At 41.5% G+C, this 12724-nt stretch overlaps 1 protein-coding gene across 4 annotated transcripts in view; it reads left to right on the top strand.

Annotated features, from left to right (window-relative positions):
* fah (fumarylacetoacetate hydrolase (fumarylacetoacetase)) overlaps nt 1-12724 on the top strand; it is a 29896-nt gene that overhangs the window by 6853 nt on the left and 10319 nt on the right. For all 4 annotated transcript variants that reach the window (XM_027281869.1, XM_027281871.1, XM_027281872.1 and 1 more), the window contains exons 4-9: nt 2556-2677; nt 3244-3293; nt 4071-4161; nt 5981-6078; nt 6720-6772; nt 6974-7073. In XM_027281869.1, coding sequence (XP_027137670.1) covers nt 2556-2677; nt 3244-3293; nt 4071-4161; nt 5981-6078; nt 6720-6772; nt 6974-7073 — 514 coding nt within the window. The remainder of the gene's footprint in view (nt 1-2555; nt 2678-3243; nt 3294-4070; nt 4162-5980; nt 6079-6719; nt 6773-6973; nt 7074-12724) is intronic.

Consider the following 12724-nt stretch of genomic DNA (forward strand, 5'->3'; position numbering starts at 1 on the left):
GTCAAGATGTGTGAGGAACAGGTATGGCACAAGGGAGAGTGTCAGGAGAAGGAGACAATGAGGCACAGAGTGGGAAAAAAAGAAACCCGTCCCGTCGTTCACTTCAAAGAGCGGTTTTAGAACCGGATCATTCGTGACCGACACATCACCAGGTCTCAGAGAGGCTGAAAGCTCAGCAGTAAATGAAGAGACACCTTGATGATGGTCTTGTTTGTTTATGAAGATGATTTTATTCACGTTTCATAACAATAAATAGTCCAATTAATCAAAGTGACACGTCAAGTGACTGAAACAAAAAAAACATATCAAAGATAAAAGTATTAATCATTCAGAACAACATTTACACTGTTGATTTTTATATATCGTTACATTAGCATGAAATTGTACTGTTGTATCTGAACATGCAGGTATAATGAAACTGTTTTATAATGTAAGCTGTGTTGTTAACAGCTTGTGTAAAAAAACATTTTCTATATCCAGAGCAGCACAATTCCAAGATGCAAATGTGGAACTGCAGGTCACATGACGCCCTGCAGTGCAAAATCTATTAGCAAGATCAACGAAAAGACTCCAGCCAGGCTGAACCAGATTACAGAGTTATGATGTGTTTTTATATTCACTGCACTGCAGAGCAAGAGAAAGTGTTCAGTTTATAGACGCTTACTGTTCACACAGCACTGTTCTATTTTTCAGATGTGTCAAACGCATGAACCTTTATGTGTATTAGTGAGACATTCTTGTGCTCCCGCCTGTTACATCAGTTCCGATATTTAGAAAGATGTGAACCGATCGCTGCTTTATGTAACATATTTGAATTGTCACCTGTGTCTGTGTTACAAGCCCACACTGAATGCTTTCATGGCTCTCGGTTACGAGGCTGGCGGGAGGCCAGGAGGACCTTGCAAACGTTGCTGTCAGCCAATGAGAGCACGCTGAGAGACGACGTCAGCCTTCGGAGCGGTCAGTCTTCATCAGGCTATGTTCTGGTCATGTGTCAGCGTGCTCACCAGCACAAGCACACACACAAGCACGCCATATGATGAAAAAGAAACAACGTTAAATTATAAAAAATGTGTCTGTCTTGTGATTATGAACATTAAAAGAATTTAAGGCTGTTTCTGCAGCTGAACGTAGAAACACTGCAGACAGAGTGGAGTCATTGCCTTAAATGTGCATTTTCTGAATGACTACAGCATGCAAAGGAGCTGTTTTAATGAGGAGGCTACAGCTGTGTGCTTCTTTGACGCTCTGTGCTGAACCGAGTGGAGACAGGAGGAGTGTTTTAAAGAACATTTCTTTCATGACAGATTTATTGTGGTGATCCCTGCCACTTAATTGTGAAGGCAGTTTTGTATAATGTCTTTAATTAATCTTTTAGACTCGTGGTGTCGGAAATCTTCTTGGAAAATATTCTTGTAGAGTTTTAATCTCTTCCGGCTTTCTATTTGCTGGTTGACTTTCTGTCCTTCTTGATCAGTTTACTGCATCAGAGCGTTTCTGTCTTTCTGTCCTCGTCTCTGCAGAGCCTTTGTCCATCAGAGTGCAGCCCCCATGCACCTCCTGCCGACTCGGTGAGCCCTCCTGAGGGTTAAAAAAAAAAAACTCCGCGAGGTTCATTCGAGGCCACAGGGTTTTGCATCCACCCAGAGATGTGACCTTCGTTTCTTAGTTTTTATGTCCAGCATCCTTGAAAACGATTGCTCACAAAGATATGTTGTAACAAATGGTATAAAAAATTCCAGGGCGGAGGCTCCACCGAACCCCTGAGACCGACTCACCGAACCCCTAGGGTTCGATCGAACCCAGGTTAAGGACCACTGGTTTAAAGTAAACTGAAGTGCATTATGTGAATAAACAGGGGATCAGAGAGAGGCTGAAAAGCTCAGCAGTAAATGACGAGGCACCTTGATGATGGTCTTGTTTGTTTATGAAGATGATTAATTAAATTTACTGTTTCATAACAATAAATAGTCCAATTAAATCAAAGTGACACGTCAAGTGACTGAAACAAAAAAAACATATCAAAGATAAAAGGTATTAATCATTCAGAACAACACATTTACACTGTTGGATTTTTATATATCGTTACATTAGCATGAAATTGTACTGTTGTATCTGAACATGCAGGTATAATGAAACTATTTTATAATGTAAGCTGCGTTGTTAACAGTAAAATATATTCTATATACCGGAGCAGCACAATTCCAAGATGCAAATGTGGAACTGCAGGTCACATGACGCCCTCGAGTGCAAAATCTATTAGCAAAAGATCAACGAAAAGACTCCAGCCAGGCTGAACCAGATTACAGAGTGATGATCGTGTTTTTATATTCACTGCACTGCAGAGCAAGATGTGTTCAGTTTATAGACGCGTACATGTTCACACAGCACTGTTCATATTTTTCAAATCGACATGAACCTCTATGTGTGAGACAGATTAGTGAGACATGCTTTGTGCTCCAGCCTGTTACATCAGTTCCGATATTTAGAAAGATGTGAACCGATCGCTGCTTTACGTAACATATTTGAATTGTCACCTGTGTCTGTGTTACAAGCCCACACTGAATGCTTTCATGGCTCTTGGTTACGAGGCCTGGCGGGAGGCCAGGAGGACCTTGCAAACGTTGCTGTCAGCCAATGAGAGCACGCTGAGAGACGACGTCAGCCTTCGGAGCAGGTCAGTCTTCATCAGGCTGTGTTCTGGTCATGTGTCAGCGTGCTCACAGCACAAGCACGCACAAGCACGCAATATGATGAAAAAGAAACATACATTGAAAAAATGTGTCTTGTGATTATGAACGATTGAAAGAATTTAAGGCTGTTTCTGCAGCTGAACGTAGAAAAGCTGCAGAGTGGAATCATTGCCTTAAATGTGCATTTTCTGAATGACTACAGCATGCAAATGAGCTGTTTTAACGAGGAGGCTACAGCCTGTGTGCTTCTTTGACGCTCTGTGCTGAACAGAGTGGAGACAGGAGGAGTGTGTTAAAGAACATTTCTCTCATGACAGATTTATTGTGGTGATCCCTGCCACTTAATTGTGAAGGCAGTTTTGTATAATGTCTTTAATTAATCATTTTAGACACGTGGTGTTGGAAATGTCCCTGAAATCTTCTTGGAAAATAATTTCCTGTAGAGTTTTAAATCTCTTCCGGCTTTCTATTTGCTGGTTGACTTTCTGTCCTTTCTTGATACAGTTTACTGCATCAGAGCGTTTCTGTCTTTCTGTCCTCGTCTCTGCAGAGCCTTTGTCCATCAGAGTGCAGCCACCATGCACCTTCCTGCAGACATCGGTGAGCCTCTCCCGAGGGTTAAAAAAAAAAAAAACTCCTGTCAGGTTCATTCGAGGCCACGAGGTTTTGCATCCACCCAGAGATGTGACCTCTCGCTTGGCATCATCTCCGAAATGGATGTCCCATCACACCCCCTGAATAATGCATGAGTTTGAGTTAATAGGGGGCTTTCTGTTTGAAGACCTGTCTCACCTTTTGACATGCACAGCTTGTTTCACGTAGCTCTGTGTTAATGTCAACAGTCACTGAGGGGATGGGGACGCACTCCACCATCACATTTTCAAGTGCACTTCACAATACAATTTAACTCTCTACAATAAAATACATTTACATATCCAGGTGGCCTTCAATTGTAATCATGTGCTCAAAGAAAAGAAGTACAATGGAAAAAGTGAAGAACCAAACACAAAGTTAGAACATTAATATCTAAGATATTATTATATTCTGTAGCATAAAGATTTGCCTTAATTAGAACTAAGAGGAATAAAACAGACCATATACTGTCCGTATACTTTTGGCCTTGTTATGTAAATGATCTATGATTGTCAGGTCTTAATTTAAAATGGCACGATGACAAATGAGTCATTTTCATATATGCTTAGTAGATGTAAATACAGTGTATAGCATATGAGCAGCAGGGGGCACTGTTCAACAACATACTGCGTTTGTGTTCAGTCAGGTCTGTGCTCAAAGAGTTCACTGATAAAAGCAGGGGACGTGGCGTAGATGTGAATATTTCAGCCTGTTCTTCTGAACTGTCCTCTCTGTTTTTCACAGGCGATTACACCGACTTCTACTCCTCCAGAGATCATGCCACCAACGTTGGCATCATGTTCCGGGGGAAGGAGAACGCTCTGATGCCAAACTGGTACACTATCAATCAAAGAGGCAGCAGCAGACACTAACAGCTGTTCACAGAATTAATAAAAGGCTTACCGAGAGGCCTTGATACATTTCCAGTGTTGGGGCAGATATTGATAGGACGGCTTGAAACAAAGTGTTCAAGGCTCTCTGCAAACAGTGATATGTGGAGGGACACTACAAGGTTTCCTTAATTGATTTGGGCCTCGGAGCATCGGTGTGCATTTAAACGCCGCAGCAGGGCTCTGGGAGCATCCCTGCAGCGCGCCTCAGTCACACACCACAGACAGCCTTCATTTAATCCAAGGCCCTCGTGGGGGGAATGCTAAGGTGGCCTGGGGCAACTCTGTCTCCCTCCAAGTCTGACACACTGCTCTCTGGTTAAGCAGGTGATTGGCAGGCTCTTCTTCCCGGCTGTCAGAGTCTCTCCCCACGGATCAGGGATCAGAGTCATTTATAGCAAAAGTTCTTTGATGGTGGAGCACAAGTTTTTGAATTTGGGCATTATAGATCATATAGATGGACCATTGTATATTGGGTTACAATAGTTACAGAAGTTTTCATGGGACCAAAATTAGGACCCAGTCTGAAATATTCAAATAAAAAAAACAACTTGAATCCAATAATTAAAAAAAAAAAGTGTTGACTTTAAACCAGCTGAAATCAATATTTTTATAATGTATCAAATTAAAATGTGAGAACAGTGTGCTAAAGTTAAAGGGTTTGCTCATGGCAGTGAACGAAAAGGCTTACAGAAGAAGAAAGGAAATGATCACCCTAATCATAGCTCCTATCACCATTAAGGAGTTTTATAGCAAGTTTCAGCTGACGGCCTAGTTTTCAGCTGCAGCAGGCAGCGATTTTCAGCAGAGAAGCACACAGCAGCACCAAAAGGCATACGGACACAGTTAGCAACTGTCGACTGGAGTATGTGGCAGCTAAAGAGCCAGATATTTCCCTCGGGAGTTGGTAGAGCTTCAGTTTAACTGAGCTAGAAATAATTAATATTGACAGGTAGACAGAAAGACAACTACAGATGTGATCAAAGGCATATAAACTGGGCTGTCTATGCATTGAAAGAAGTTGTTTTGTGACCTCACACAGTTCCTGTAGTGCATTTTATTGAATTTGCATATGGGTAATATAAATGTTTGATTCATTTACTGTGCAGATAATATGGTCTACATCTTATTATTCAAATTTTGTCATCTAGGAATCATTATCCATCCATTACATTTGAGTAAGAAGCTTCACCTGTGTCCACCCCTCCTCGTCCTAAAAGAGCCTTGCATTCTGTCAGCATACAACACAGGCTACTTGTCCAGTGCAATATCTTGCTCTGGGATGTTGTGGTGGAGCCAGGGCTCTGTAAAGATGGGTGTTATTTCAGCCATTTTATTTCCCTGAAACCCAACAATAGCCATAAGTAGGCTGGGTGGTGGAGTAGCATTAGGTCCAAGATAGTTAGTTAGCTTAGCTCTCATCCTATCTCATCCGTGGGGTGGTCGTGATTTGATCTGGCTGGGTGGTTGGAGCTCTGCTGTACTTAATCCAATCCCTACATTTCCTCTTTTGGATGTTGTGTTTTTCTCTTAAGTAATACATCTGTCAGTGTAGCAATGTTTGAGTGATCTCACATCTCTGTTGCATGTTTGTACACACCACCCCATGGTAAATGTTGTTGCAATAGAAATATAATCACCGTCCAGTGAAACCCCATCCATATTTAACACACACACAGTGTGTAAACTAACCCAGTGGGCTGTGGAAACTGTTTTGTCACTGTGTTCACTCTTGCGTTAACTTGGATGTTTTGTGTTTTGCAGGTTAAGGCTTCCTGTGGGGTACCACGGCAGAGCATCATCAGTAGTTGTTTCTGGGACTCCCATTCGCCGCCCTTCAGGCCAGATGAGACCTGACCAAAGTAAGATCCTTACATTGGGCTCTATTAAGGTTCAGGCCAGCTGGGACCTTTCTGTGGTTGAGGACTTGCTACCTTGTCCGCCGTTGTCTTAGCAAAGATTGGCTCCAGCCCCCAGACCCTGATAAGGAGAAGTGGTCATGGAAAATGAGTGAAATTTGTTCATCATGTTTGTTTTTTTTTACAAACAAACCGTTATGACTGGGACCTTCATGGCTCAATGTTTAATGCAGTTACATCAAATCCTCTGTCTTAGTATTGCTGAATAAGTGGTTTTGATCTTAGATAGATCAACAGTGATTTGCTGTTTGCTGTCAGTCAGATAATGTACAGTGAGTCTTTGGAGCTTCTTTTGGTAAAACAGCTGCCTGCTGAAGCCAAAATCTACGTTTTTAGTGCAGGAGCGAACCAAAACAATGACGTGGGGCGGACAGCTGATAGAAATTAGCTCACACTCGCTATAATGTATACATTTACCAGTTCACTTTGTGTGAACCAGCTTTTTCTCCTAAAATATGAAGTGATCAACACAATGTTGCTCCTTCAACAGATTTTATTCCACAATGTAATAAAAGGACTTAGTAGACAGAACTGAAGCTCTTACAGGTGGTGATAACCATGTTTGCTCTTTTCTTTTCTCGTAGCAAAGCCTCCAGTGTTTGGCCCCTCTAAGCAGTTGGACATTGAGCTGGAGATGGTGATTATAGTGTTTACTTGATCTAATCAACCTGTATGTTTGTAGTGTTTGAATAGATGTGGAAATAAAGTTATTTCAACATCAAAGTTGCCCCGAGAGAATGGCCTGAGTTGCCCTTTGTTAGTCTTATGTGACATTCAGTGCTGCACAATAAGCCTCAGTATTTCACTGCCTTTACATTTCTTCTTTACTTTTGATTAGGCCTTCTTTGTTGGAGCAGGGACTCAGCTCGGGGAGCCCATTCCCATCCAGAAAGCCCATGAACACATCTTTGGCATGGTGCTCATGAATGACTGGAGTGGTAAGAGCCTCACGCACAAACACATCATGCCAACATTATCAGCATCATCCTTTTGTTTGTGCTTGTAGATCACAAACCTGAAATTATGTGATATATCAACATAATAAAACTAGTCGAAATGTGACTCTTCTGATGGAACCGGTTCCGTGATGAATGCGACAGTACGCTGCCAGATCAACAGCGCTAATGAGCAGTGATGTTTCACTTAGAAGCACACTTGTTCCTTAATTTAGCTCTGCATTATACATGTCGATGCCGTCACTTCAGATTAAGTCACATGGACGTGGTTTTAGATTTAATGGCAGAGTCAGTCCTCATCAAAACATAAGTGGGAATATGTATTATTGATTTAGCTGGAATCTCTGGAGAGGACATGCGTGGTGCTGTTACTCTCTAATATCTCCTTTTTACTCATGCATCAGTCCTCCATCTCTGCCAGCAGAAGTCAAGTTAAAAGCAGCATTAAATATTAGATGTTGTGTTACAGTGAGCCTACCTCATATCTACACACACACACACACAGGTGCTCTTCTATGGAGTCCACCATCATGAACTGCCATGTTTCTGCAGTAACTAAACACTGGCTCTAAGTAAGGCCCACACATTTTTCAGAAGTTTCATGGCCACTGCGGGTTCTCTCTTGTAAAGCAGACAGTGAGGCGAGGGATATTCAGTTCAACCTCACCACTAGGCGGCACCAAATCCAACACAGAGGGCCTTTATAGATCAAAATAACACCAGGACAAACTAGACAAAAAATAATATCTGTTTTAAAACACCTAAACATCACAAACACAAATTACATCATTCGTTGTAACCTGGACCCAGCCCAGGGTCGGTATCTGTCTGTTCAACTAAAGTAAAGCTATTTTGCTCAGGATCAATAATAAGTTATCTGAAGCAATATGAATCATTCAGAAAGTCATTATGGCACACTACTTGTAGCTGATCGATTGTTTCTCATTTCCATTTACTGTCAGTGTAAAAAAAACAAATGTTTTTTCCACTTCCATTCTCCCTGTCCTCACAGTTACATGTCAGACCAGTATGGCAGCACTCTGTAATGCACTATACTACACTGTCACTGCTAGGGATGGGAATCGAGAACCGGTTCTTGTTGAGAACCGGTTCTGTGTGTTTCAGTTCCATGGAATCGTTTGGCGGTTTATCTAACGATTCTCTTATCAATTCCAGAAAGCATAAATTACGCCACGTAACTTCAGCAAGAAGTTCCGCACGCTCGATTCCAGCAAGCACGACAAATTACGGTTTTGCACGTGCAGTGCAATCAGTAGTAAACAATGTCACCCACTCGGTTCAAACGCTCCAAAGTTTGGCTGCATTTTACCAAAACAGACGGCAACAGGGCGACTTGCAATCATTGCAAAGTGGAGATAACAGCGTCGGGAGGGAACACGACGAACATGCAGAAACATTTGCGCACACAACATGCAATATTTTTAAATGAATGTCGTGTTTTTGACACGCTTCGGACTGGAGATGAATCTCAACCTAGCAGCAGCAGCAGCAGCCAGGCTATGAGCACCTCTGTGGTTACTACAGAAGGTAAATAACACACTGCCTACCATGTTAGCGCCATGTGCTTCTTTGTAAAACATGCTATAACAGTTCACATTAAACGAATGCCTTCTGCATTACATTTAGAAGATGACCATGACGAGAGAGAGAGTCTGGCTGGCTCAGAGGCTGCAGCTGTACTAGTACTCGCTCCAGTTCACTACCTCCTCTAGATGATGCTGATCAAACTGTTTGTTCTCCTTTTTTTCCCCAAATGAGAATCGATAAAAAAAAAATCGATAAAGAATTGAATCGTTAAGCAGAATCGATAATGGAATCAGAATCATAAAAATCGTATCAATTCCCATCCCTAGTCACAGCCTGACCCTCCAAAAAACACAATAGAACCCAAATGCACAACTCAGGAGGCAAACAAGGTCCAAAAATATTGAGGTTGAGGAGTGAAGAGTGATTTATGATTGGACAAAACAACAAGATCAGCATCAAAACTGGCAGGAAAATATGAGACGACGGCAAGCTAAGGTATGAAGATTATCTGGCAGAGGGAGTGTCTCCATCTGACATGACAGCTGAGAGTCAGAATGAATGAAACTGAGCGACCGACTCCAAGACAGACAGGCTGTGATTTAGCAGGTCATTCAGAGCGTACAGCGAGCAACGCTTCAACATAACTAGCTTTTATTTTCTTTCATTAGATCTTTGGCAGAGACCACATTAGCTTTGTGTGTAGAAAGCAGAGAAGAATCAGAAGCTATTACTGCTTTATGGCCCACGACAGAGTGAAGCGCGAGAAGGAATATAAGATCATCAAGGCATCCTCATTAAAGATTGAGTCTACACTTTGAGCTCTGATGACCGCTGCTGTATATACAGTGAGAGCAGTGTAATGTGTGGAGGTCCACTCACACACAAGTTTGTTTGTTTATGCGTATTTTAAACATTTTGATGCCAGAAATAATTCGCTCTCACAATGAAAACGTCAAATCATAAGCAGCACAGCACAATATAATTAAAATATTACTAAACATAATGGATCAATTTCTGATAATAATGTTAATGTACATTTTTAAATTATAAAAAGCATTTTAATATCTCAGTGGCTGCGTCTTTTCTGTCTGGGACAGTATGACAGTGTCAGGTGATCTGCAAGAGTTCAAGATCCCCTCACAACATGTCGCCATTCTTGGGGGGGTTTCTTGTCTTCCCATCATTTCTAAGTAACAAAAAGAAAAAGATTCTTATTTAAAGGTGATTATACATTCATGAAAACATAGTTATGAATATTAAAGGTGATTATACATTCATGAAAACATAGTTATGAATATTATATTCATTGTCTGCTTTATTCTGAAAATAAATTCCCCAAATTTTACACACTGCACCTTTTAAAGCAGTGGTCCCCAACCTTTTCCTAACTGCGGACCGGTCAACGCTTGACAATTTTAATCCGGACCGGGGGGGGAAGTGGTAAGAGCCTCACGCCACAAACACATCACAACATTATCAACATCATCCTTTTGTATGTGCTTGTAGATCACAACCTGAAATTATGGATATCAACATAATAAAACTAGTCAAAATGTGACTCTTCTGTGGAACCGTTTCCGTGATGATGCGACAGTAGCTGCCAGATCAACAGCGCTAATGAGCAGTGATGTTTCACTTAGAAGCACACTTGTTCCTTAATTAGCTCTGCATATATACATGTCGATGCCGTCACTTCAGATTAAGTCACATGGACGTGGTTTAGATTTAATGGCAGAGTCAGTCCTCATCAAAAAATAAGTGGGAATATGTATTATTGATTCAGCTGGAATCTCTGGAGAGGACACGCGTGGTGCTGTTACTCTCTAATATCTCCTTTTTACTCAGGCATCAGTCCTCCATCTCTGCCAGCAGAAGTCAAGTTAAAAGCAGCATTAAATATTAGATTTGTGTTACAGTGAGCCTACCTCATATCTGCACACTCTCTCTCTTCTATGGAGTCCACATTTATAACTGCCGTGTTTCTCAGTAAATAAACACTGGCTCTAAGTAAGGCCTACACATTTTTCAGAAGTTTCATGGCCACTGCGGGTTCTCCTTGTAAGCAGAGGTGAGGCGAGGGATATTCAGTTCAACCTCACCACTAGGGGCACAAATCCAACACAGAGGGCCTTTAAAGATTAAAAATGACACCAGGACAAACTAGACAAAAAATAATATCTGTTTTAAAACACTAAACATCACAAACACAAATTACATCATTCATTGTAACCTGGACCCAGCCCAGGGTCTGTATCTGTCTGTTCAACTAAAGTAAAGCTATTTTGCTCAGGATCAATAATAAGTTATCTGAGGCAAATGAACATTCAGAAAGCATATGGCACACTACTTGTAGCTGATCGATTGTTTCCATTCCATTTACTGTCAGTGTAAAGAAAACAAATGTTTTTTCACTCCATCTCCCTGTCCTCACAGTTACATTTCAGACCAGTATGGCAGCACTCTGTAATGCACTATACTACACTGTCACAGCTAGGTGATTGGAACCGGTTCTGTGGTGTTCAATTCCTGGAATCGTTTGGCAGTTTATCTAACGATTCTCTTATCGATTCCAGAAGAACGAATTATGTCACGTAACTTCAGCAAGAAGCTACGCACGCTCGATTCCAGCAAGCACGACAAATTACGGTTTTGCACGTGCAGTGCAATCAGTAGTAAACAATGTCACCCACTCGGTTCAAACGCTCCAAAGTTTGGCTGCATTTTACCAAAACAGACGGCAACAGGGGACTTGCAATCATTGCAAAGTGGGATAACAGCGTCGGGAGGGAACACGAGAACAGGCAGAAACATTTGCGCACACAACATGCAATATTTTAAATGAATGTCGTGTTTTTGACACGCTTCGGACTGGAGATGAATCTCACCTAGCAGCAGCGGCAGCAGCCAGGCTATGAACCTCTGTGGTTACTACGGAAGGTAAATAACACACTGCCTACCATGTTAGCGCCATGTGCTTCTTTGTAAAACATGCTAAACAGTTCACATTAAACGAATGCCTTCTGCATTACATTTAGAAGATGACCATGACGAAGAGAGAGTCTGGCTGGCTCAGAGGCTGCAGCTGTACTAGTATCGCCCAGTTCACTACCTCCCTAGATGATGCTGATCAAAACTGTTGTTCCCTTTTTTACCCAAATGAGAATCGATAAAAAAATCGATAAAGAATCGAATCGTTAGGCAGAATGTAATGGAATCGAATCATAAAAATCTTATCAATTCCCATCCCTAGTCACAGCCTGACCCTCCAAAAAACACAATAGAACCCAAATGCACAACTCAGGAGGCAAACAAGGTCCAAAATATTGAGGCTGAGGAGTGAAGTGATTATGATTGGTCAAAACAACAAGATAGCATCAAAACTGGCAGGAAAATATGAGACGACGGCAAGCTAAGGTATGAAGATTATCTGGCAGAGGGAGTGTCTCCTCGACATGACAGCTGAGAGTCAGAATGAATGAAACTGAGCACCGACCCAAGACAGACAGGCTTTGATTTAGCAGGTCATTCAGAGCGTACAGCGAGCAACGCTTCAACATAACTAGCTTTTATTTTCTTCATTAGATCTTTGGCAGAGACCACATTAGCTTTGTGTGTAGAAAGCAGAGAAGAATCAGAAGCTATTACTGCTTTATGGCCCACGACAGAGTGAAGGGCGAGAAGGAATATAAGATCACAAGGCATCCTCATTAAAGATTGAGTCACACTTTGAGCTCTGATGACCGCTGCTGTATATACAGTGAGAGCAGTGTAATGTGTGGAGGTCCACTCACACAAATGTGTTTGTTTATGCTATTTTAAACATTTTGATGCCAGAAATAATTTCGCTCTCCAATGAAAACGTCAATCATAACAGCACAGCACAATATATTAAAATATTATATACTATATCTATACTAAACATAATGGATCAATTCGATAATAATGTTAATGTACATTTTTAAATTAAAAAAAAGCTGCTTCTTTTCTGTCTGGGACAGTATGACAGTGTCAGGTGATCTGCAATTATACTGGGACACGAGTTCAAGATCCCCTCACAACATGTCGCCATTCTTGGTTTTTTTTTT

The sequence above is a fragment of the Larimichthys crocea genome, chromosome VIII (genome assembly GCF_000972845.2).
Source record: "Larimichthys crocea isolate SSNF chromosome VIII, L_crocea_2.0, whole genome shotgun sequence".
Lineage (NCBI taxonomy): Eukaryota > Metazoa > Chordata > Actinopteri > Sciaenidae > Larimichthys > Larimichthys crocea.